We start from the raw sequence: 26,477 nt of genomic DNA, 5'->3' as shown, positions 1-26,477 counted from the left end.
GCCAGCCAAGCTCCGGGTTCAGTGTGTGACCCCTATTTCAAGAGATAAGATGTTAGAACGGGCCACTAGATGGCCTACTTGGCTTTCACACAGTTCTGAGCACTTTCCTCTGTCCACATGTGTGTGCATGTATACAAGCAGAGTAGGAGGCCGGCCGTGAGGTGGTTCAGTCAGTAAAGTGCCTATCATGAAAGCATGAGGCCAGAGTTTGCATCAGTAATACTGATGTAAAGACTGGGTTAACTAATCCAGGATCCTGGGAGCTTATTGGCAATATGGCCAAATCCACAAGCATCAGGTTCAGAGAGAGACCATTTCAAAAGATCAGAGAGCAAAGAGGCCACCTCACACTAATGTCCGACCTTCTCATGCCCATGCTATGATACTTACAGTTGCATGCATGCACGCGTGCGCACATACACGCGCGCGCGCACACACACACACACACACACACACACACACACAGAGGTTTGGTTTTGCCATTGTTTTGAAACTAGCCTTTTGCTTCAAACTTAAGGCAGTCCATTTCCTGAGTATGAGTGCTAGAATTTCAAGTGTGAGAGATCTTATTTTCTTTGTAGAATTTTTTATTTTTTCACTAGGGATTAAACTCAAGATCATGCCTGTGCCGGGCATGTGCCCTACTGTTGAACTACACTCCAGCTCCTGAAAACAGAATTTTAAATTATTCTCAGTGGATAATTTAGGCAGTACCTACTTAGTGTATGTAACTGTATGGTGTTTTTAAAAATACATCACAATTAAATATAAATTATCCCATTTTTTTCTTTTTACTATAACATTAGTTTTTTTCTTCCTCATAACAAATATTTTATAATAGTAATCACAATCCATATATAAATTTTGGGATGACTTGTTACCTAACCTTGCCTTTTGTTAGGTAAATGGTTTTTTTTTCCTGTTTTAATCAATGCTCTTATATGTAAAAGGCTTTTACTATGTAAATGATTTCATCCTGATTCTGGGAAATTCTTTTTTTTTTTTTTTGGTTTTTCGAGGCAGGGTTTCTCTGTGGTTTTGGAGCCTGTCCTGGAACTAGCTCTTGTAAACCAGGCTGGTCTCGAACTCACAGAGATCCGCCTGCCTCTGCCTCCCGAGTGCTGGGATTAAAGGCGTGCGCCACCACCGCCCGGCTTTGGGAAATTCTTTATAGTTGAGATTAACTCCCTAAAACAAGCGGAATGAACAAAATGAATCCAAATGTAGACATTTTTATTTTATTTTATTATTTGGTTTTTGACGTCTTTAGCATTATGTACCTTTTCTCCCAGAATTCAACCTACTTATGGCTCATTAGTAGTACATAAAAAACTCAATCTCTCAATCTGTCTCTCCCTCCCTCTCTCTCTTTCTCTAGCTATCATCTATCTTTCTCCCTCTGTCTAATTTGGTGTTTTGAGGGCAACTGTATCTGCTTGCTTAAAGCTGTCTGTAGGTGGCTTGAATAGCAAAAAAAGCACCCCCTTCTTTATGTGTTGGGGGTGGATCAATGAGAAATAAAATTGAATATTTTTTTCTAACTGCCTCTTCAGGTGCCTAGAGAATTACAAATGCTATAGAAAAATGAAAGAGGAAATTTGCTCTCGGCTCAGGAAAATGGAGACAGATCTCAGACAGTCCATGTCCCCGTTGCCCAGGTCCTACAAAGAAGCTTTAGCCAACCTGGATCAGAGTAAGGTGAGTCTGCGTGAAGACCCGGGGGAATAACCAGATGGGGGCAGCAGAGAGCACGGCTCTGCTGTGAGCCACAGAAATCTTCAAACCCCCACGAGAAGAGTCCCAGTGGGAGATGAGGGGATGACGCTGACCCCCCCCCCCCCAATTGATTAGATCTACAGTGTAGTCCTCCCCTCCCCCATAGCATCCGGACCATAGCCTGCCTTTCTGACTCCTCCCTTTCTTGACTTTTTGAAATATGTTATTAGATCCATAACAGAACAGTCCCTGCTTCTGTCAAATCTCGACATTTTCTATATTTTTTATTTGAGACAGAGTCTCCTGTGTCCCAAGTCCCACTTCTACACCTCACCTACCCTAAGTGTTGGGGTCCCCAGCATGCACCTCCACACCTGGTTTTCCTTTGGATCTGTTTACTTTTGTAATCATAGCAAGCAAGCACTCTCTGACTTGGAAACATCCCCAGCTTGTGAAACAATTTTGAGTTTTGTTTGTTCTCATCTATTAGAATCTGTGGTGCTTTTCTGTTATACTTTAGCTTTATTTACATATTTGTTTATATTTGAGACAAAGTTGCTGCATAGCCTAGACCAGTCTTGAACTTGCAGTCACCCTGCCTTTGCCTGCTGAGTACTGGGATTAAAGGCATGAGCTATCACTGCTGACTGGTCATTACAATTTAGATGAGGCAGTTCATCTACCAAAAAGAAACTGGACAAATAAATCAAGAACTTCTAAATGGGCCAGGCGGTGGAAGTGTGCGTCTTTAATCCCAGTGCTCGGGAGGCAAGGGGATAGAGGATCTCTGAGTTCGAGACCAACCAAGACCACCACATGAAATATGCCACTTAAAAAAAAATTCTTAACTGTGCCAAGTTTAGAGTAATATTTCAGTGTCTGTCCTGTCACTTTCTCTTTAAGGCCCTCACAGCAAGTCTCCTGTCAATCCAAGGAGACTTAGTGAGCCTCCGCCAGGTCCTCAGACACCTGAGATGCAGGTGCACAGAAAGCGATGGCGCGTGTGTGCTCCCAGTGGCCTCTGCTCTGTGGGAGAAGTGGCTGAGTTTGCTGGAAGCCTCCAGGGTGTGGCAGCAGTGGAGTGGAGACCTGAAGAGAGAGTGGAAGTTCATCAGTGAGGAGGTGAGGCCTTTGTCGTCCACACACAAACCCTGCAGCTCCCCACGGGGCCAGCTAGCACCTCTCCATCACGTCTGTGTTCTCTTATTTGTACATTGGATAGACAATTTTTGTGAATGTCTGTACAAGTTAGGAATGGCAAGTGCCTCTGAGAAATTCTTCAGCTTCTTTCATAATAGTGGTGCTGCTTTAGGTAGCCTCTAACTCTCCCTGGAGTCCACATTCCTCTTCCACCTTTACGAGGCTCTAGGAATCAAACTCAGGTCTCCTCCAGGCGAGCAGCAAGCGCCATCACCCTACGAGCCAGCTCCTTAGATGATTATTAAGAAGGTGACTACTTCCTGAGTGAAGCTGAAGCATCTGTGCTGCGAGGCTGAGTTAATCCTTAAAAATAACTGTCTTTGCATTCATTACATGAGAGGTTAGAACTGGGCAACGTGCATGATAACCGACTAAATTAGAAATCAACTCCAATTGTTACTGTGGAAATTAGTTATGATTGTTGCATGTGGGCCTAAAACTATGAAATACGGTAATTTCTGAAAACTGCCTCAAAGAAGACCTCTCTGGCATTTGTCAGACACAGATGATAGCTTAGTCATGGTTTAGGACTTAGGTATTGCACATAATAAGAAAATGAAAAAGCTCACACGAGGTCAGAGTATTTGCTAATCTTCCCATCGTGCAATAATGATAAATGAAGTACAAATCAGAATGTGAGTTGAGAGCTCTCTTTTCTTCCTTTCAAAATTCCTGGTGAGTTTTCCGGAGGTGGAAATGTACCGAGTCCATACTTAATTGGTGGGAGGTCGCCTGCGCTCGACACTATCCTATTTGCCTATTAAGAACTTCATAGACTTGAAACTGGTGTCATTTCAGTGGTGCTGGTGGGGCTTAATCGGCGAGCAGTCTCTTGGATGATCAGACTCCAAGAAACTCTGTCAGTTGCGCTTCTGTTCGGGCTGCTAGCCTGTCCACAATGATGCCAGTCACCTAGCCTCTATGCTCCGCTGAGAAACCAGTCCAGACGCATGCTTCTGAGATCCTTGCATTGGCCTTAGGAATTAACTATCATTACCATTTGATAGATAGGGAAACTGAGGCACTGACTGATTTTTTTTTTTTTTTTTTAAGTACTGGCCCAAGATCCCCAACTGCAGGCTGTGACAAGGTCCTGTGGACTGGGGCTGGAGCTGGGGTCTTGGCTACCATTATAACCTGGCAGCCCAGGGGACACTATACTTTGTACCCGGTGGGCACTCAGTAAATCCCTGCTGAGGGAGAGTGTTTATTCAGATCCAAACCTAGGCTGAGTGTAAGCTTTCCCTGTTTTATCGTGGTACTGTTTTATATCCATTTGAAGTCACAGCTTGCTAATTTAAATTTTACTCATTTAATTCTAATTACTCAAGCAAGCAATTAGATAAACCAGAAGCTTGTAAAAATTCACTTCTTTTCAGATAGTCTCCTGTAGCCCGGGCTCATCACTGGCTTGTTGTGTAGCTGAGGAGTTTGATCTTCTAACCTTTCTGTCCCTTCCTCTCAAGTGCTGGGGTTACAGATGTGTGTCACCACACCTGATTTTTGCTGTGCCAGAGCCAGGGCTCTGTGCTTGGGGCGAGCATGTTCCAGCCGTACTCCATTCCCAGCCCAGCAAATTGTACTCTTCAAAGGCCAGCACACATACATGTAGTAACAGAAGTGAGCACTTATACAGTGCCTGGCTTATTTCTAAGTAGGGTGTTTGCAGTCACATGATGGGCGATCCTCAGCCAGATGGCCGACCCATCCTCCTGCGGGCAGCTGTGCCTCTTTGCTGGCATCCACCGCCATTGTACCTGCTCAGTGTTGAAATTCCCTCCTTAGAAGGAAAAGGTGTGGACTGTTGACATTCCTGCCAGGAAGGAGTAGGTGGGAGGGCCACTGAACCCACAAGGGAGCATCTAACCACTCCTCTTAGCCATTTCTGTGTTTTTCTGCCCCAATTGCTGTGCCCTCAGGACCTAGGGGAGGAGCTAGAGTGTATAGGCTGAAGGAGACTAGGGGAAGGGACTCCATTGTGTGACATCCTGAAGCCACCCTCCAGGCAGGGTGAAAACTTTTGAGGATGGACTGCTTTGGGGTCAGCCAGGCTCCTGTGAGTCACCCTTCACGCATACTCTGTAAGTAAGCCCAATACATTTATTGGGTCCCCAGGGCAGACTTCTGTACTTCTGTGAAATTGTACTTGGGTTTGTTGTTAGGACTTTAGGAGGAAGGGGGGGTTGCCTTAGAACCTTAGGTGGAGGGGTAGACGTTCACATTCCCCTCTCTCCAGAGGAGGAGTTTTACCAACAGTACATGAGGTCAGCAAGACTCAGCAATGTGGAGTAACTTGCCCGAGTTCACAAGTGCTAAGAGAAGATTCCAGCTTACATGTCTGATCACTGAGTGACTAGGTGATGTGATTGTGTTGGTGTGGATATGGATGTATCTGTTGCTGGAGATAAAACCAAGGACTTAGTGCATGCTAGGCGAGCACTCTGCCATGGAAGCACACCCCCCACCTGTTGTGTGATCCATGAAAGCACACCCCCCACCGTTGTGTGATCCTAAGGTAGCTCTTATTCATTCACTGGCAATGATGCAGTTCCCACATCCACATAAGACCTATACATGCAAGATTCCACTAGCACCATTGGTGCCTTTATCTGTGTGTCGCTGTGATAAAAATGCTCTGACAAAAGCTATTTAAGGGAGGAAAGTTGGATCTGGGCTCAGGGTGCAAGAGGACAGTCTACCATAGCTCCTGGTGGCAGGAGCTGGAGGAAGTGACGTCATATCTGTTGTCAGGAAGAGGGCAGTGATGAATGCCTGGTGCTTAACTGAATGTCTCCTCTTTCTTCAGGCCAGAACCACAGCCCAGTGAATGGTGCCACTCCATGAGGTGGGACCTCCCATCTCAATTAACTAATGTATTGAGCTAATCCCTCCCACGCATGCCCAGAACCTTGTCTCTCTGATAATCCTAGATCTTGTCAAGTTGACAGCCATATTAATTATCCAATATGTAACAATTTCTGTTTTTAAATGATTGATGTAGAGCTATCTTTATGAACTAACCAGTTTGAGTAGTCAGATTTAAAAAAAAACTCGAAATATTCATTTTATAAATTTCCAAATTAAAAGTCCATTTGCCTTTTGATTTAGCTTTTTCCCTTTTCAACATAACACCTTAATTTTTTAGACAGACTGTACTTAATATCATTATTGATACCCTAGTTAGCTTCAGCTGTCAACTCTACAACCTCGATGGATGCATTTCCTGATCACAGTGGCCTGTGATGATTCTGTAAGGGGTTGTCTTGACTGATAATTGACATGGGAGGGCCTAGCCCCGCCTGCTGTGGGCCTGGCTGTATCAGAAAGCCAGCTGAGCAGGAACCTGGGTGTGAGCCAGAGAGTGAGCGAGATGCAGCTTGCGTTCCTGCCCTGACTTCCCTCAGTGACGGACTGTGGTCCGAAAGTGTAACCTTCCCCAGGCTGCTTTTGGTCAGAGTGTTCTTAGCACAGCAACGGAAAGGAAGCTAGAACAACTGACCTTGAATAATCGCTCGATGTTTTGGTGGTCGTGATGTGCTGGGGCAAAGCCGTTTCTTTAGAGACGACTGGGAATAGAAAGCTGGCTGCTGCCTCTCGTGCTGTTGAATCCCAAGATTTTCATTGTCCTTTACTCGTGTGTGTGTGTGTGTGTGTGTGTGTGTGCGCGCGCGCGTGTGCATGCGTGTGCATGTTAAACTATAGATTTTCATCCTCTTCACCTTTATGATGAATCATCAATTTATATAGGGCTTTATTAGGATTTTATGTCCAAGAAAAGTCACTAAGGGATACAGAGACTTTTCCAAGGGAGAGGACCAGTACATAACCTTTATGCTGTTTTCTTGGCTTAGGGGCTTTCTTTAATAATTTTGAGTTTCGAGAAATGTATGTAGTCACGTGACTACAAAAATGTAGGACATTCCCGTCATCGCTGAAAATTCCCTCATGCCCTTTGTGTTCCTTTATCCCCGAGCAGGATTGTCTGGGTGGGTGGAGGACAGATACCCCTCAGACACTGAGCATTTGCCTGACTCCTGGCATGAACCGTTCTGTCTCCTTGTCAATCATCAGCCCCACAGCAGTCTTACAGCTGAGACTGCACTTGCCAACAGGTGGTTCATTTTGGAAAGGGGGCACCAGTCCACAGGAAGGAGAGCTGAAACAGAAGAGGCCTGGGCTACTGGCCTTTTTGTTTATTTTATGCTCTCTGGGGTCGTGGTCATTGCGTTTGTTCGTTTGTAGCCACTGCTCCTGGGCAGGGCTGCACCAAATGAAGCCCTGATAAGTTCTGGGTTACAGAGCTGGGTTACAGGCAAGGTTCTTTGAACCCCAATCATTTTAGAGACCTCAGATCTCTCATTAGTGTCCTGTCCATATTGCAGTTCCTTTGTCGGCATGCTGATTTTAAGCAGGAAGGTGTGAAATGGTCTGTCCTAATATCTAGTTCAGGGTAGCTGCTACCTGGGAACCAGGTTAAAATGGGGAGGCACATACTCCATAGCCGAGTTCCTTAGGGAGAGAACAGTCTCCCTCTGTACCTGGTATATTATAGCAACTGGGCATCCCAGTAGATCATAGGACCCAAGTGACAGGCCAGCAGATGCCACACATGTTCCTGATGCTTTGGCTCTTCTTCCCAGCAAGCATTAGAAGCATTGCTGGTAACAGATTTGAACAATAATCATAAATATAACATGTATTATTTCCGTGATCCAAGAAGCCCCATCCCGTGGTACCTCTCTTTGCTAGCAATTGAAAAATTGACCAACTTGACCTTCATATTAGTGAAGAAGCATGCCTTAGACTTTGGGGATCCTGGAAGCTTTTAGTAATTGATGCTGGGACTCTTGCATTTTCTTAGGTTTAATTTCTCACCCTCTGGTACATCCAGGGCCTTGCTCACTGATCTGATTAGCATGATACCGCAGGTGCAGCTGTCTGATGTGGTATTTTGTAGCGGCAAGGCAGGCCACTGTTGGAACATTGAGTAGGAGGGCAGAATGCTATAAATGAGTCTTGTAGCTAAAGGGGATCGACACAGGGCTTGGGTGTGGGGATGGAAATGCAGCGAACTTTCTGACCCAGGAGCCTTTTAGGCTGTTTCCCATGTCCAGGGCCAGCAGAATTCCTAGTTTCTAGGTAGGTATTGTAATAAGTTATGTATTTCTGAGTTTTGTACATACCAGTGCTTGATAAATCCAGCCAGCTCAGTGATCAAAGTAGCTCTGTCTCCCATTGGAAAGCGTCAGGTTCGTAACAAACCTCCAGGCTTAGTTTTACAGCATGATGCAGGCGTTCAAAGTGAAAGAAAAGAGACTCCTAGAAAAATTTCCACATCCGACAGCAGCCCAGCCTCTTGCGCTAGAAGCAGCCTTCTCATGTAGACCTCGGATGTTAACACTGCCCAGACCACCAGAGGCCTCAGTGGGGAAATAGCTCACTTTATCCGATAGCATCTCCCCCGGCCGTTCGCAATAGCATTTCCTCATCTGAATCACACTTCTACATGGGCAGTAGCTGGCAGCTACAGGGTTCTTGATCGTAGAGGGCTAATGTTCCCGGCTATGTTGTGACAAATAATGACTTTGACCCAGGATGTGGCATTACGAATGCTTTAAAGAGAGGATTATAAAAAACGCGCTTGCCAAGGTAGATTTCACACCTCAGCATCTTCATGCTTTTCTCCCCCATTGCCATTCATTTAATTAGATTGAACGAGAAGCAATAATTTTAGAGAGTCTTCAGGAGGACCTTCCAGAAGTTTCCAGAACAAAGGACGCAGCTCCCACAGAGGAACTCCGACAGCTCTTGGACTCTCTGTGCCAGCATGAGGGGAGCGTGGAGAAGCAGCAGCAGCTGCTGACCCTGCTTCTTCAGCGCATAACGAGCATCCAGAACATTCCAGAAGGTACAGAGGCTGTGGAAACCATCCCAGCACTTCAGGAGATTAGGTCTATGCAGGAACGGTGCAACAGGTAAGGCTTATAAAGAGGTTCCAAAGGAAATGGCCTTGAGGGCTTCTGTTCAGAGTTAGAGACTATAAAAAATGAGCTGGGCAGTGGTGGCATGCGCCTTTAGTCCCAGCACTCGGGAGGCAGGAGCAGGCGGATCTCTGTGAGTTTGAGGCCAGCCTGGTCTATAGAGTGAGTTCCAGGACAGCCAGGGCTGTTCCATAGAGAAACCCTGTCTCGAAAACTGCAAAAGAGATAAAGGCAGATGATAACAAAGGGTGCAGCAGTCAGCACTGACGGTCCAAACAGGACGGAAGACATGCCCGGCTCTATGGAAACACTCTCATTTTCCATTCTGATATTACTAGGTATGAATAGCTGGCAAATTTTAGTCATACCTATTGACTGTGGGACGTTTCAAGACTGGGAAATTAAAAAGCCCAGCGTGTCTATTTTACTCTCACTACGCAGCGAAACACGGCCAATCACCCTTTCTTGTCTCTCACTGTGATTACTGAAATTATAGTACTTACACTGTTGTGTGTTCTGCCAAATTGTTTATCAGCCGATTGTTTTTGTCTCCTCTGCCATGGACTCTCAATTTAAATACATGCCTGTAGAATAGTCTGTGATGGTGATCTGTACTATGTTTAAGCAAACCCCTTTCCAGATCTTTTAACTTCTGTGTAGTCCGCTTGTGTTTGTTGTAAGAGCCCCGGCAGCGGCTGTGCTCGTTCAGGAGGAGAGCAGAAGTTTTCCTCTCTGTCTTAGTCACTCAGCACCTCCACCTGATGCTCGGAGGTTTCCTTCCCCATGCCCACTAACCATTTCTCAGCTGACGTCCTCTCGAGTTGCGGTAGTTCAGGCCCAACATGAGCCTGTTCAGATTCCACACTTTGAGCACTCTGTTTTACAATGTTGTCCCTGCTTCAGAGGCCACCATTGTGGGGTGTCGCCCGTGCTTCTTCCAAAATCCTCTCTAGTATCCAGCAGGACTTAGGGAGCCACTTAGGCCTGCTGATTTATTAATAGAAGATATAACAAAGGATGCAGATGAAGAGGAATGGTCAAGGGGTACAAGAATGGGACAGCTTCCCTGTCCTCTGCACCCCCTGACCTGTGGTCACTTCTCTTGCTTAGCAATCCAGGTGCTCTGACCCTATCATGTCCATGCTTCTGAGGCTGCTTTCCTCATGGTGGTTATCCCTCTGACCAAGTCACCTCAGCCTTCAGACCCTCTCCTTTGTCTGTGGGTTGGGAGGGTGATGGTTGGACAGGGCAGTGCAGATGGTCCCAGCCCTCCAATCACGTGGTTAGCTCTCCCGCCATGAGGCTATCCAGGAGTCCACCGAGAGATGAGTTTAGTGCTAGGGCTCTCTGTCTTGGAAATGAGGCCTAGGGATAAATGTCAGAACAGATTTTCGGTCAATGTGTGGTGGCACACACTTGTAACCTGAGCATTTATGGGATAGAGACAGCAGGATCACTGCAAGTTCAAGGCTAGGCAGGGCTACATAGTGAAGTGATTTCATTGTGTTCTTCAATGAAATCAAAAGCCCCATCTCAGACTTGGAGGGCAGAGGCCAAGTATAGATTTCTATCGTGTTACCGAATGATAGATACCAGATAGTTCTCAGAAAGCCCCCCCACCATTACCACACACACACACACACACACCCTCTTTGAGAAATGGGCTGGTGGCGGTTGTCTGTTCTAAAGAGCCCACCCGTGGCTGATGACACATGTCACTTCCTTTGGGATCTGGAACCACGCAGGACAGAGAAGCTAGGGATGGCAGTTGGAATGTGTAGAGAGGACACTTGGGGATGAAGGTTTTGGGAAGGCTGTTGATTGCCTGTATTTGATGTATGTGTGACAGTTGGTATATTAATCAGTCAAAAACTGGTACTTCTCTCCTCGGAAGGAGACTGACCTTTGATGGATTCCTTAGAGAGCTCTGTTCTGATGCTTCATTCCAGGCTTCTTCAGGCAACTCAAAAGAATAAGGACTCAGTCCAGACCGAAATCCAGGCGCGGCATTCTTTCATGAAGGAAATAAGTGATGTGAAGCGTTCTTTTGAAGGGATCGCAACTTCTTTCCAAAACCTGGCACCGGAAGACCATCCAGAAAGGGCAGGAGAGTTGGAGGTGAGCGAGGGAAGAATTAGTGGAAGTGGCTGGGACTGGTCCACAGTCTTCTGTTCAAGTCCTTGGGCAGAGCTGTAACCCATCAGCTAGAGTTGGACGGTAATCCAGGGAGTCAGGGAGGGAGGCGCACAGGGCCTGTGGCACACTGCAGAGGCAGGGGAGGAGGGTGAGCATGGCTGGAAAAAGAAGCCAGGCTGGGAGACGGGTCACTTGGAAGTCTGTAGCCCTGTTTGAGACCATGTTTTAAGTATAAGCTGATCAGAGACCTCGCCCACATATCAGGAATATGCTAGATGGCATCTTTGTTTGGACTTGCTACCTCAGCTCTGAGAGGCGCTGGGTCTGCCCTGAGGGTCACTTCGAGAACTCAGTTTCAGACTGACCTCTCCAATTCTTAGTCCAAAAACGACTTGGGGAACTTTAAAAAAAAATTTTAATTTAATTTTTAAAGATTTGCTTATTTTAATATTTTATGTGTATGAGTGGTTGGCCTACGTGTGTATGTGTATAGTGTGTGTATTGTGTGTGTGTGTGTGTGTGTGTATGTGTATATATATCTCACATGTGTGCCTGGTGCCTGTGGCTGCTAGAAGAGGGTGTTGGATATCCCCGGAACTGGAGTATTGGATGGCTGTAACCCACCACGTGGACATTAGGAACCAAACCTGGGTCCTCCGCAAGAGGAACAAGTGCTCTTAACCATTAAGCCATCTCAGCCCCTCACTTTATTTTCTATGTATATATGTGTGTGCTTGCCTGAGGAGGCCCAAAGAGACTGTCAGATCTCCTGGAACCAGAGTTCCATTTGGCTGTGACCCGCCATATAGGTGCCAGAAACTGAATCTGGGTCTTCCTCCTTGAGAACAGCCAGTGCTCTTAACCACTGACCAGTCTCTCCAGCCCTGACTTTGGTGACTTTAGGCAAAAGTCTCACGCTCTTGGTAACCACAGAGCCCTTGGTTATCAGCGTTGAAAAGGGAAACCTACTGTTGCTTTCAAAGGTTTGCTTTTCAGTGAGGTCATCACCTCCCTGAGTAGCTGTGAACTAAGATGGACCGTCCCTAAGGCCTGGGCGGAAAGAACAGGATGCAGCCCCACCCCACCAGTGACGTCATTCTTCCCTCTCTAGGCCTGTCAATCAGCCAAGGATGGCGACCCCTGAGCAGGGTATAACATCACAGGTTTAGAGTGGGAACTGTTCCGCGGGGCCGGGACTCAGAGTGCTGCTCACCAGTCACTAAAGGACACAAAAGCCCAGGGAAGTCAAGAAGTAGTTTTCCATTCAATCTTTGGGAAACTTTCCCAAACAGATGAGTTTCTCCTTTGTAATTACGGCGGGAGAACACCGGTCAGATTCTGTTTCTAGGCCGCAAGCAATGGACCATTTGTTCACCACGCTTTTATCTCCTGAAACCTAAATTCTTTACCAGGAACTAGAACCCTCCTTTTGAAAGGCCTGGGGCTCTGTCTGGCTGTCTAATTACATGAAACAGACACTTTGGCTTCAAGCGCGGGGGCTCTCGGTGGCCTTGACTCATTATGATGATACTGAAGGAAGAAGCAGAAATAGCAACAAGTTAATAACAACACGGAAAAACCTTCTTTGAAACGTGTGGCCGGTTGTTGCTTTTTAGCCGACTGGCCACAGCTGACGGGCAGTCGATCCTAGAGGTGCTGGAGAGGCTGGGGCTGCCCTAATGCTTTTCTGTCACAATAGTCTGACACCATGAAGAGCGATCAAGTTCAATTCTCACAAATTAGAAAGCATCATCTAACTAAACCCTGGGACTTAATCTGCTTGTATCAATAGGGAGGTTTTGTCATGTAAAGTTGGCTTATTTAAGTCGAGAGGACCCTGGAAAGCCTGGTCGCTTTTTTCCCCCCTTAGGGCTAGACTTTTTCCCAGGTTCTGTAAGTATTGAGTCTCTGTTGATGGTTTCAGGAGCTGCGAAGCGTTCTCGAGAGAGGCAAGCTGACTTTCGAGAACATCATGGAAAAACTGCGCATCAAGTATTCCGAAATGTACAGCATAGTCCCCGCGGAGATTGACTCCCAGGTGGAAGACTGCAGGAAGATGCTGGAAGAAGCCGATGAGAAGGTAATGATGGCGTCTGTGTGGTGCCGTTGTTGGTGGGGTGGCACGGACGGAAATAGGAATATCCTCTGATGTCACTGTTGCTTTGCTAGTTGCAGCTCCGACTGGTTTCATGGAGCGCGTATTTGAGATAAAGGTGCTTGAAGTAACTGCATAGATAACAGGATTTCAGATTATCTTTTATTTTCACCAGTTGTCTTAGATGCTTACATTTTAATAATTCGTGTTATCTTTTACTTGGGTTATTATTATTATGGTTTAAAAATATTATTTATTCTAAAAAATCTTTTTTAAAAAATGGGCACATCTGTAATGTTTTTTCTTTAAAATGTATTCCCCAAAACATTTTGAAAGAATAACCAAGGAGTGTAGGAATACAGATTTTATACTCAAAGTAACACTCAGCATGTGGTGTCTTTAAAAGTGATGTTGATGGAATTCTCACAAAGCATCCTGGGGAAAGTTGTTTTACTTCAGAGTTCAGGTCTGAAGAGAGGTTGTGAATTGTTCTGTTGTGCTGGAAACACAGGCACTCAGCAAGACAGTTTTATTAGGGCAACTCAGACCAGCAAAACAAAATTGTGTTTGGTTCGGTGTCCCGTTCTTAAGCTTAGAATGCCTATAACTTGATAACTATAACACATCACCAGCAGAAGCAGCACAGGGAAAAATGGGGCTCTCTATTCTGAGAAATTAGGTACTTGGAGGAGGTTGTTTCCCCTAGACGGTAGGGAGGTAGAGAATACCTTTGTGTTTAAATTGGCCTGAGAAAAGAGTTGGTTGCATTGTATTCAACCAACCATATAGATATACAGAAATATCTAGATTTTCTTATAAAATGGGGATACATGCAAAAATCAGATTTCAAACTCAGATGTTAATGTTGGTTATGGTGGTTTGCTCCTGTAATCCTAGTACATCATCGGCTAAGGCAGGGGATTGCCATGAATTGAGGGGCCAGCTGAGGTTGCAGGGCCAGTCCCTGTCTCAGACAAAACAAATGAAACAGCGAACCCCTCAGATGCTAGCACATTAGCTTCTAGGACAGATTTCCTAGAACATGTGCTCTGCATGTAATTATGCTTCCTCCTAATATGTGAGAATAGATTTTGATTAAACATACAGCAACCTATTAGACTTCTCTCACGGATCATTATTATCTGTTTTAAGAGACTCCCATATAGTTTGAGAGAAACTCAGAGTTATTTTTGTGACTTTATGTGGAAACCCCTACAAAGTAAGTTAAAAAAGCAGTCTTTCAGGTGTAAGAGTGAAGTTTTTCATTGTGAACTTGTATGTTTGTGACAAATGGAACGGATTTTTATTGTGTCATGGGTCTCAGGGAAATTAAAGGGTCCAGGCCACAGCCATAGACAGTATCTTGTATGTAATTCAGATGGCTGCTTACCCCTGATCATAATCTTGCCCAGTGTGCCCAAATGGTAGTATGTCACTGCCCATATCGGCTAACTCAGTTTGTTTGTACTGTGTTACACATGCAACAAGAAAAACATTAAAACAAGAGGAAAGCGGAGTTGAGGGGCCAGAGAGTGGCTCAGTGGTTAAGAGCACTTGTTGCTCATTCATTTCCTAGGGCCTACATGGTGGCTCACAATCATCTTTAACTCCAATTCCAAGGGATCTGATGCCCTCTTCTGCCTCCTCAGGCACCAGGCACACGCTTGGTGAACATCATACATGAGGCAAAATATTCATACACATAAAATTAAGCTAAAAATCCTAAATTGATATTTTTAAAGCCATGATCTTTATTATAGTATGGTCTATGAATAAAGATACGATATGACAGTATCCCCAGCCTGCTGAGACTCGAGCTTGCTACAGAGTCTGGGAACTGAGGGCGTCTAGGGTCAAGTTCCGCCAACACTTTGATGTGTGGGTCTTGGTGCTGAGTTAGCCATTAGCCCAGGTTTTGACTTCCGCAAATGCATCCTTATCTATCTTACTTCGCCTTAGCTAGTGTGTATAGTATTATGTGGCTTTTTTTTTTTTTTTTTTTTTTTTTTTTTTTTTTTTTTTGGTTACTTATCAACGGTCTCTTAAAAACAAGAAAACACACTGATCAGGTCTTCGGGAAAACAGTTTATTTAATACGCCTCATCTTTCCTAGCACAAGCTATTTTCTTAAGAAAATCATTTAGATTTTAAAAAGTTGTTGTCCTCAGCAGCTAGAGTTCTGGTTGCTGGGAACACACACTAGAAATAGCGTAGAAAAAAACAAGGTCCCCCTACCCTTTAGACGTAGTTACTTGGGGGAGGTTTTGCCTCACTGTATGGGGAAGTGGAGATTACATTAGTTTAAATTAACCTAAGAATAAAGTTGATCTTTCTGAACCCAGAGCTGGGTAGAAGGTTTTCTCATAAAGTTCTGAGTGTCTGAAGTAGCTTTCTTCTCCTATAGAAATTCTTTTCTATCATTTGATACTTCAGAGGGCCCCCCAGGTAATTCTTCCCAATGTAACATGAATTTTATTTATTTGATTAAACATATTTCTGCATTATATTGGAAAGGTCAGGAAACACAGCTGATATTTAGTATTGTCTGATTATCTACCATGTCACCAATACATTAGCAGTGTGGTTGGGATGTGCCCCCACCATGTTAAAATATTTTACAAGTCAAAAGAGGGAGTGATATTTGCGATGTTTGAATCTGAGAATAGAGAGCCAAAGCTGTCTGCACACCAACCTTACTTTCTCCCTTGTCACAGATGAGCCATGAAATCTCGAAGAGTTCCCCATCATATGTCATGAGGAGGAAGATAGAAGACATTAGCCATGGGCTTCATTGCATTGAGAAGATGCTGCAACAGAAAAGCAAAAACATTGAGGAAGCGCAAGAAATTCAGAAGGTAACGTGCTCCTTGAAGTGGCTTCGGCATTTGGCATTCTTTCTCATCCCTGTACCTGCATCCCAGACGTGAATCACTCAAGTCAGCCAAAGATGAGTTCTTTGGATAGACCCGAAGCTCTGAGAACCTGAGCCAGGCCTAAGCATTAGCTCGGTTGGTAGAGTGCTCACCTAGCACACCCAAAGTTCCGGGTCTGAGCCCCAGCACAGCATAAAGCAGGACATGATGGCACATGCCAGTCATCAGAGGACTTAGAAGGTGGAAGCAGGGATCGAGGTCATTCCTGGCTGCATAGGGGAGTTTGAGGCCAGCAAGGACCAAGGTCCGGTCTCAGCAAACAAACAAACAAATAAATAATAAAATTTTAAGAATGGATGAATGAATGAATGAATGAATGAATGAATGAATACCTAAACCAAATCCCTGGGGCATCCGTGATGAGAGGCCAGCTCAGAGGCACGGATGGTCAGGTGCATGGAGGCATTATCCTCAGTCTTTGACAGACAGGCACTTGCCCGGCCCCTGGCCCCTCTGACTAGGAAATGACATTCCCACAAACAAAGGGACTGTAAGGATCTTTCTTGCCATGGGATGACTGACTTACGAAATGAATCAGTTGGGTCTGAGAAACAGTACCAGGTTTCCTATAGATTGCCAAGGTTACACAAGACATGAAAATTTCCAAACCGATTTCCCTTGTGAAATTGCTTAGGAAACAAGGTTTCAGGTAAAAGCGTAGGTGAGTGTTGTTCAACCTCCAAGTCCCAGGTAAACACCTGCCTGTGAGTTTGTACTGCCATCCACAGCTTTAGGAAGTCCTCATGTAATAGGCCATCCATTGGTAGACATAGAACCGGACCTAGCAAGTCAGGTATTGTTTCCCTAAGCTTGTTATTATACAGGTATTAGGTACGATTGGAAAATTTTACCTTTGAAATCTCCCTCTGCCCACATAAGTTCAGTTTAGAATCCAGGCTATTAGTTTCTTGAGTCAAAAGTGCTTGTCGAAAGCTAATGCATGTTGGGAATTTTCAAACGCCACACCACTTCCTAGGCAGTAGACATTGTTCGTTTGTCTTCCGGATTTATGTGTATATGTGTGCCTATACAGGCATGCACACGCAGAAAAGTCTACCTAGGCCTTTCTCTTTTTATTTTGATTTGCTTTGGGAGATGGACTCCTCGGGTCCTCCAGGCTGGTCTCAAATTCCTGAGCTTAAACAATCCTCTTGGTCTCCTGAGAGCCAAGGCTAAAGGAATTCATCATCACACCTTGCTTAACTAGCCTTTTAAACATCTCCTGTGGACCTTCTGGCTTTTCACATTTGGGGCCGTGTGAGCCATGTCTGCTATTAGTCATCCTTGTTTACCCTCTAGGTTTTCCTGTCCTGAAGTGGCTCACGTGTACCGAAGTGAATGGTTAGAATTAGAAAGTGGTTCCCGGTTTAGACCACAAATGGTTGCTGGGTGTGAATGAACAAGTGTGACAGTGATGTCTGTTAGCATTGCCACATGCAAGTGAGTGCCGTGTGCAAGCCGGCCATTACCCCCATGGCATCTTCATTGAAACTGACTTCACATTTCCTTCTCCAGAAAATATGGGATGAACTCGACCTCTGGCATTCCAAGCTGAATGAGCTGGACTCTGAAGTTCAGGACTTTGTCGAGCAGGACCCAGGACAGGCTCAAGAGTGGATGGATAACCTCATGGCTCCTTTCCAGCGGCATCAGCAAGTATCCCAGAGAGCAGAATCCAGAACCTCACAGCTCAACAAGGTGCAGTCATGAAACCTGATAGCCGCATAGCGTGGCGGTTCCACAGAGGGTGACATTCAGAGGTGGTCAGTAGTGTCATGCTGTGGTCATCCTTCATCCCCTTCCTAGGGGTCATAGTGAGACCACAGCAGGAGTCCAGGCAGCTGTGCTTCCCTAGGTAAATGGAGACCCAAGAGTGGGCATGTAGGGCATGCTGTCCCAGAGCCTGCAATGAGAAAGGTGCCATTTGGGAACAAGGTCTCTTTCTACTTCTATTCTAAAGAGTGGCTGTGTTTGGTGATCCTGTGGGACAGGATCCTGAAATGGGATATGACAAGAGCAGGTCCTGAACTCGAGAAAGTGTAAGCCCTGTGTTCAGAATGAGGCACAAATGGGGCTAGGCTAGTCACAGCTCTGACTGGGAACCTTTGTCAAGGCCTAACAGGAACTCTTTAAATCCTTGCTACCTGTCATGGACAAGTTGGACAGTTCTTCACCTGGATCCTGGCATGCGACTGGCCAACATTAGTTAGCTCTCCACTTAGATTAGAGATCAGTCTGGCCTGGTAACTAGCCTCCAGCAAGCTTGCTTTCCGTTTTGTTCCACAGGCCACAATCAAGATGGAAGAATATAGTGATCTTCTGAAAAACACAGAGGCGTGGCTAGAGAAGACCGGCCGTCTGCTAGCCACTCCTGCTTGCTATGACTCTTCAAAGACCCTGAGCCACCGAGCCAGCACCCTTCAGGTAGGACCTCTGGGGTTTTCACCAAGTCGGTACAATCGACCCCTTTTCCACTTGACACCCAAACACATTATTGCTAAGCCACAACCTTTCCTTTCTTGTACATCCCTCAAATCACACTTTAATAACGCCACGATGTAAAATATCTTATAAGCTTAAAAATTCCCACAGTCATTACAAGTTCAAACACTTTAAAATTCACTTAAAAAAATCTAAAGATCTCTTTTAAACCCTAAAATCTCTATAAAAATTTAGTTTTTCAACTGTGGATTCCTGTAAAATAAAAAAAAAGTTAAATACTTCCTTACTTCAAGAGGGAAAGGCACAGTCACACAGATCTAAGCAATGTCCAGTATCTGGGATCCACTCACGATCTTCTGGGCTCCTCCAGAGAGCTTGGGTCACTTCTCCAGCTCCGCCCTCTGTAGCACACACTGCATGGGCAGGCTCCTCTCCCCACTGCTGCTGCCAAGAATAGCATGGGCATCTCCAAAATGCTGGGGTCTTCTGCTATAACTGGGCTGCACTATCACCAATAGCCTCTTCTAGACTCTCTTCATAGTGCCAAACCACTTCTCTGCATGACCCTTTCAAACCTGGGCCTTCAACTGCAATGGCCTCTGCTGACTTCTCACAGAGCTGAGCCTCAGCTGCTGTCCATGACCCCTTCATGCCTGCAAAACCAGTACCGCCTAGGTGACTCTTACACATTGCCAAGTCCAGCTATCAGCGTGAGGTACAGCCTTGGCTGCCTCTGAACAGCTTGTGTGCCGACTCTCAGGAAACTTTGACAGTTTAATTCACGCATGTATATAATGATTTTGGTCATTTGTCCTTCCATTACCCTTTTTCATACATTTCCCCTCCCACTGAACCCCTTCTTTCCAATAATCCCTCTCCTACGTATTTTTAAAAAAAACAAACAAAAAATCAGCATGGATATGTGGAGTGTTAACGGGAGCATGGTCAACTTATCAGAGACAACATTAGAGACGAAAATGACATCCCTCCCCCAGCAACCCCTGACAACCTCTCCTCAGGAAGGAGTGAGCCCTGTGAGCCCCTCTGCCTCCGATGACCACTCAGTTGCAGCGCTGTGGCTCGGTTAGCAGGCCCGAGCCCCAGAACATAAAAATATGTCTTTGGTTTTTGAGAAACCAGGTTTATCTTAATTACCAGGCAATAGAAATGGAAGTCAGGCCTGGTATGCCATGCTTTGGACAACCTTGTCCTTCCGGGAATCCCTCAGGTTCACTGTGCCTGTCAGAGAGGCAGAGCCAATGAACGTGTTTCCCTTCTTGGGACCATGGCTGCCGGGGATTGTCCAGTGCCAGGAACTGACTGGAGTGATTGTAAATGTGGATTTTCTTTCTCTCATTATTAGATCCCGAGAAAGAGTCGCTAAGGAATTGGTTCATAACAGTTTCTATAGCAACCAGACCTCAAAGATGGTCTGAGTCCTTTATAGATTTAAGATGGCCACAGTGTTTCCTTGAGTGGCCGACTTCACCTCCCTGACAGTTGAGATTTGATGGCACATTTTGTCGTATGGGATCAGCTGTCAAGAGATTGCGTTTTTAACCCACTTATTTCTTTTCTTCTCCTTGCACGGATTTCCTTTGTCCCTCATTCTCCAATCTGTCTGTCCCCCCACACTTTGGGTTGTTTCTCCACATCCCTAGAGCATATCTTTTTTTCTATTTTTAATCAATTTTATGATTCATCTTTTTTGAAATATTTATTTTTGTGTGTATCAGTATTTTGCCTGCATGTATCTGAGTGCACCGTTTGTGTGTGTGTGTGTGTGTGTGTGTATGTGTGTGCGCGCGCGCGTTTATACACATGCACACAGTGCCAGCGGAGGCCAGAAGAGGGAATTGAATCCCTTAGAACAGGAATTAGATTTGTGAGCAGCTATGTGGGTGCTGGGAACTGAAGTGGGTTCTCTATAAGAGCAGCAAGTGCTTTTACCCACTAAGCCGTCTGCCTCCTCTCTGGCCTTCTCCCCACCCCCACTCACAGCCTTTTTTTTTTTTTTTTTATTTCTTCGAGGCAGGCCATGAAGCCTAGCCTGTCTTTGAACTTGGTGTGTCACCGAAGACCCCTCTGAGTCTCCCGCTTCCACTCCTCAGTGCTAGGATTATGGGCACGTGTCACCCCCACTAGATCAGTTTTATGTGATGCTGGGAACCGAGCCTAGGACTTTGCACATGCTAAGCTACATCAGCTGCCTGCATTTCATCTGTTTGAGGAGTTTGCCAACACGGAAAAGAGCAATGATGCCCCCTCTCTCTCCTCCTCCTCAGATGCTTTTTATGAGTTAAAGACATGAGAAAGGAGATCTCTGCTTTCTTGTGCTGATATAAATGTCTGAGTGTGATGAGTTTCTCAGACTGTTCTAGAAGGTTCCAAACTGCTGGACTGAGCAGAGGAAGTAAGACAAGGGAATGGACAGGTTCTTTTCCCACACAGTGGGTCCTAGCAAATCCTCAGATGGGCAGTAACTACTGAACTAGTCCTGTGTGAAAATCCTGTTTTGTCTTTCTAATTAAAATAGCTGTCCTGGGCCTCTAAGAAGGCTCAGCAGGTAATCGTGCTTTGCTGAGGAGCCTGGTGACCCCAGATCAGTCCCTGAGACCCACATGGTTTAAGAAGGGAACCAGGTCCTGAAAGTTGTCATCTGACCTCCACCCACATGCGACGGCATATGTGTGCTCCTTCCCACACGTACACACGCAAAATAAAGAATAAATACTAAGATACTTCTTTCAGGTTCTCTGGCATTTCTTGTTCTTTCTTTGGTTTCGGTGGTTTTGTTTTTGTTTTTTAAGACGAGGTCTCCTGTAGCAGGTTGGCCTTGAACTCCTAATCCCCCTGCCTCCACCTCCCAGTGCTAGGGTTAAGGCATTTGCTAGCATGTCTGTATTTTTTTCATTCTCTTTTCTGTCGTCTTAGTGCACCCTCCTACCCTGTCTCCATTTATTTCAATGGCTGTCAGTGCTCTCCACTGAACATGAGAAGGTTCATTTTGCCGGGCATAGTAGCAATCCACTGTAAAACCTGTGGCTAGAAGGACAGGTTAGCAAATCAAAAATTCAAAGCCAGCCTTTTAACTCGTTTTTTGTTTTTCTTTTTTTTCTTTCTTTCTTTCTTTCTTTCTTTTTTTTTTTTTTTTTTTTTTTTTTTTTTTTTTTTTTTTGAGACAGGGTTTCTCTATGTAGCCCTGGCTGTCCTGGAACTTGTTCTGTAGACCAGGCTGGCTTCAAACTCAGAGATCCTCCTGCCTCTGCCTCCCCAGTGCTGGGATTACCACCAGCAGTCAATTTTTGTTTATTTTAATTGCACATTCACTTAGCATGATGCGCCTGTAATTCATTCCGTTGTTACAGTCGTCAGTAGTTCATCCTTTCCGTTGTCGAGTACAGTTCCAGCTATGAAAACCACCTGCTTATTCCTCTGCCAGCGAACAGATGCTTGGGTTGCTTCTGTGCGTTCACTAATGTTGTGTAACAAGTTACAGGAAAACTTGGAAACACCAGACAACCAACATTTATTATCTGACGGAGTCTGTCAGCATATGCTCAAGTCAACCCCCATTGACAGGAGTAGAGTGTTCATTGACTTCATTCTGAACACAGAAATGACCGAAACTTGGCAACTTTGAGACCAAGTTTACACTTCCATGCATCTGACCTTGATAGATCCGTTTCATCATCTCGGTGTTTCCCCCTCTTCTCCTTGTTTATCTAGATGGCTCTGGAAGATTCTGAGCAGAAGTACAACCTTCTACATTCAGTGTTCACAGATCTAGAAGACCTGTCGCTCATTTTTGAAACTGACGACTTAATCCAGTCCATCCAAGAGTTAAGTGGTCAGGTGGCAGCTTTACAGCAGCAGATAGTGGAGGACCTTCCACACATCCAGCAGGTGGCAGACGTAAGTGACCACAGAGTTGTGGGTTCCTGTGTCCTGTGTACTTTACCAGGAATCGCCCTCAAATCCTATGGAAGCACACTAGGCAGATACGTTTTTAATGGATGCTATTTCTGGGGTTATAATTTACTTTGTACAACCACAGCAAGATGCACGACCCCATCCTTCACCCAGAAGTGGTCTAGCTTCAACAGGAAGAAACCTGATAAATAAACTTGCTGTTCACACTCTGACCCAATCCCTGGGGTCAATTCTCGGTTGCTGAAGCTTTTGACAAAGTGGTAGCATGCTTCTGTGATTTTGGACAGAAATGACTTTAAGGTGCATTCTATAGTTTGGCGTAGCTTCTTATTAAACAGTAGGTGAAAAAAAATAAATCTTAATGTAATCTGGCTTATCATAATTTAGATATGTGCCTATAGTTACTGCTGGTATTGACTCATAAAGACTTTTTTCAGTATTGAGTAACTAAAAACTGCTATTATTTGAAAGCTTCAGCCTTCCTACCCCATTTATTTTTAAAATCTCCCTTGTCAATTGAATCATCTTATTTTTATGTTGCGTCTGTCTCCAATTTTAAGATTTCCAGCTCTCAGTCAGTCAGTGCATGTCAATGTGTGGGTTTTTCTCATGTGTTTTAACTTCTTTTTCTAGCATTTCACTTTAAGATTCTCGACCCAGTTATGGACCTTGACACTGGGAGAATTAACCATTAGACAAGAGATCTAGTGTTTGAAGTAATCTGAGTAGGTCATGACATCACTCCGCAGCGTTCTGCTTGGCAAGAGCTCGTTAGGGGGTGAAAATCTTGGGGTTTTCCAGCCCCTCCTCAGTTTCTTAAGGATGACTTTATCGTCTCTTTTTTAACTGAAGTTACATGAATTACTAAAATACCAGACCCACCCGTTCTTGTGTATTTAAACACATTCCAAAGATAAATTTAAAGAGTTTGTACATAACTGAGAATGTATTTTAGAAGTCGATTTGGAAGCATGCCAATCTTTGGTCTCAGGAATAAATGAAACTTGGCCCAGTGAATATCTTGACTTCACAGTGCTTTCTAGTGCAGTGTAGACTAACTTCTGTTTTGTTTTTTGAGACAGGGCTTCTCTGTGTAACAGTCCTGGCAGTCCTGGAACTCTTTGTGACCACACTGGCCTCAAACTCACAGAGATCCACTTGCCTCTGCCTCCTGAGTTCCTGGCTAACTAATATTTTTATTAAAAGTCATGAAATCATATGTTAGTTTTTAAGCAGTGTAAGTGGTTAAATATGAGAATAGAATTAATAGCAATATATTATGCATTACGGATTATTGCTGGGCAGCAATGGAGCATATGAGTGTGTGTCTTGTTTCTAACCTTCTAGGATGTGGTTGCCATCGAGTCCGAAGTAAAATCAATGGAAAAAAAGGTCGCGAAAATCAAAGCTATCCTGTTATCCAAAGAAATATTTGATTTTTCTCCTGAAGAACACCTCAAGCATGGGGAGGTATTTCTCACAATACCTACTGTTTGACTAAAAATATGTAGTCATAGGGTATGACCTAGTGCTGAAATCATTAGAATCATAGCAAATAAGGCTGGGAACAACTGTATATACATACGAAAATACTTTTAAAATATTTTTGAAATTTTTTGTTTCATGTGTATGTGTTTTCCTAAATGCATGTGTGTCTACCACAAGCCCACAATGCCCTCGGAGGCCAGAAGAGAGTATTCAATCCCCTAGGACTGGAGTTACAGCTATGAGCCACCCTGTGGGTGCTGGAAATTGAGCCCGGGTGGAAGAGCAGCCAGTTCCATGAAAATCGTTTAAATCGTATTTATCGTGTTTTCTATGTAGCAGTAGCTTCCCTACAGGTTACTTTGTCATTTAAGCTTTGCCCTCCCAAGACGCTGAGCCCCGACAAGGGTCCATAGAGGGTTTCTGGCCCCAGCAGTAGTATTTACTGGCTTTGAATGTTCCGTGGATTCTCTTTTATCTCTATGTGTCAGTGCTGAGATCATCAGCCAAGTTATGACTTGCTGAGCGCTAAGCACAGTATCTCAGCAAATGCACTGACCTTCCCACTCAGCCTCGTGAGCCACAGCAGACCCTTCCGGATCAGGCAGATACGAGTTCTGATCATAGCCCTGCCTCTTGCTTTCTAAGTTTAACTGGCTCTTTTTCCTTCTGGGAACCCCCTTCTTAATCTGTAAAAGCGAGGTTGGTGTACTTCCCTTTCAGGGTTAAACGAGGTCCTATCTATGAGGTATATAATGAAATTTGACTAGATACTTCTGTTCAATTCAGGGAGCATTTTTCCAGGACTCCTACAGGAAGTCCTGGGTTAGGTACAGTTGCTTTGGAAGTAAGATTCAGCACCTGCCTAGTAACAGCATACAGAACGAAGTCACAATTCCATAGAAAGAGGGGAAGGGAGCAAGTGAGGAACCAGCTGTCTGAATGCTGACATAGTGTTTAGAAAGATATTCTTTCTTAAGACATTTAACTATCATACCTCAATAGCTCTTTTAAATCTAAATTAAGAAAATGCTTTAAAAACTGAAAATGCAGAACTGGAGAGATGGCTCAGTGGTTGAAGCATGCTTATTGCTCTTTCAGAGGACCTGAGTTGGGTTCCCAGCACCACATGATGGCGCCAGCTCCTGCGCCCTCTTCTGGCCTCTGCAGGCTCTGCACCCATGTGTAGTCCCCCCCCCATTCCTGTATAGGCATATACTCACAATTAAAAGTAAAAATAAAATATTTTTAATTGAAATAGCACAGTAAAGACCAACATGAAATTATAAATATTTTAACTTGCACTGAGTAAACTTGCATGTGCTTTTGTGGGTTTTTGTTTATTTGTTTTTGTTTCGGTTTTCATTCATGTATGGGACTTCCTTTCTGCTGTCAAGGTCATACTTGACAACATCCATGCCATGAAAAAAACTATTGCTGAGATAATGACCTACCAGATGGAGCTGAGGTTACCCCAGACAGCAAGCAGACCCCTGCCTGTGTTTCAGAGGACACATGAGCTTTTACAAGATGTGAAGCTGCTGGAAAATGTGACGCAGGAGCAGAATGAGTTGTTAAAGGTGAGCGGTGTCTGACGAGAGCTAGCGTACCACGCGAAAATGTCCCGTCAAAAGTTGGTTTCATTCTTTTCGGAGTTTGGCTTGAGGAGAAGAAAGTTTACTTGGCTAGCATATTCTGGGTCAGAGTCCGCTGAGGGAAGCCAAGGCAGGAAGCTGGAGACAGGAACTGAAACAGAACCCGTGGATGAGATGCTACTTACTGATTTGTCTAGTCAATTTCCATCCTTATACTGCATAGGACCATCTCTCCAGGGGTGGCACTGCCCACAAGGGGCTGGACCCTCCTCCCACATCAACAATCCATCAGGAAAATACTCTACAGACTTGCCTACAGGCCAGTCTGATGGAGGCATTTTCTCAGTTGTGATTCTTCTTCCCTAATGACCCCAGCCTGTGTTAAGTGGACAGAAAAACACAACTAACCAGTGTAGTTTTAAAGTTTAATTGAAAGCAGTTGTTCCCTCAAGAATGTATTTGATCTAAATAGTTTCTTCCGCCCCCATGGTTCTTACCCTTACCCTGGTTGAGCACATTGGCATTCTGTGGTTTGTTTATTACTGCAGCTGTTAAAGACCTTTGTGAGTGGAACGGAGGGGATGAGAACTCAAACCCCATCAAGGCCCTTGCAGCCTCTGGAGACTGAGATCCTAAAGCAAGCATCACATAGCAGTCTCCCTGTCCACCTCAGTCACTTCCTCTTCCTGTGAATTAGATCAATATTCCCCAACACCTGACATAGTGTAGCCTGGGCCATTTGCCGTCTCAGGGAGACGTGCGTTGGAAGTCTTAAATGGAAGAGTTAACTAGCGTCAAGGTTAGTTCCTATGCAATAAGACAAGAATTTTAGTTTTTGAACCTTCTGTTGTTTCTCCATCTTGAGGGTCTCATGACATTTTCCTGTCATTCTCGGGAGGGTTCCCCCTTGTAAGTTTGTAATCCACTACTCTCAAGTCAGAATGATTGTAGTTTATGTTCC

The 26,477-nt window shown here is 44.8% G+C and overlaps 1 protein-coding gene across 1 annotated transcript in view; it reads left to right on the top strand.

Annotated features, from left to right (window-relative positions):
• The window catches only part of Syne2 (spectrin repeat containing nuclear envelope protein 2), a 300,335-nt gene that overhangs the window by 154,177 nt on the left and 119,681 nt on the right, over positions 1-26,477 (top strand). Inside the window, exons 50-60 of the mRNA XM_057782661.1 lie at positions 1,554-1,698; positions 2,620-2,838; positions 8,626-8,891; positions 10,847-11,015; positions 12,958-13,113; positions 15,843-15,983; positions 17,577-17,759; positions 18,348-18,485; positions 22,233-22,418; positions 23,784-23,906; positions 25,319-25,501. Coding sequence (XP_057638644.1) covers positions 1,554-1,698; positions 2,620-2,838; positions 8,626-8,891; positions 10,847-11,015; positions 12,958-13,113; positions 15,843-15,983; positions 17,577-17,759; positions 18,348-18,485; positions 22,233-22,418; positions 23,784-23,906; positions 25,319-25,501 — 1,909 coding nt within the window. The remainder of the gene's footprint in view (positions 1-1,553; positions 1,699-2,619; positions 2,839-8,625; positions 8,892-10,846; positions 11,016-12,957; positions 13,114-15,842; positions 15,984-17,576; positions 17,760-18,347; positions 18,486-22,232; positions 22,419-23,783; positions 23,907-25,318; positions 25,502-26,477) is intronic.

Source organism: Chionomys nivalis, chromosome 10, assembly GCF_950005125.1.
Source record: "Chionomys nivalis chromosome 10, mChiNiv1.1, whole genome shotgun sequence".
Lineage (NCBI taxonomy): Eukaryota > Metazoa > Chordata > Mammalia > Rodentia > Cricetidae > Chionomys > Chionomys nivalis.
This window is presented reverse-complemented; position numbering and strand designations above follow the sequence as displayed.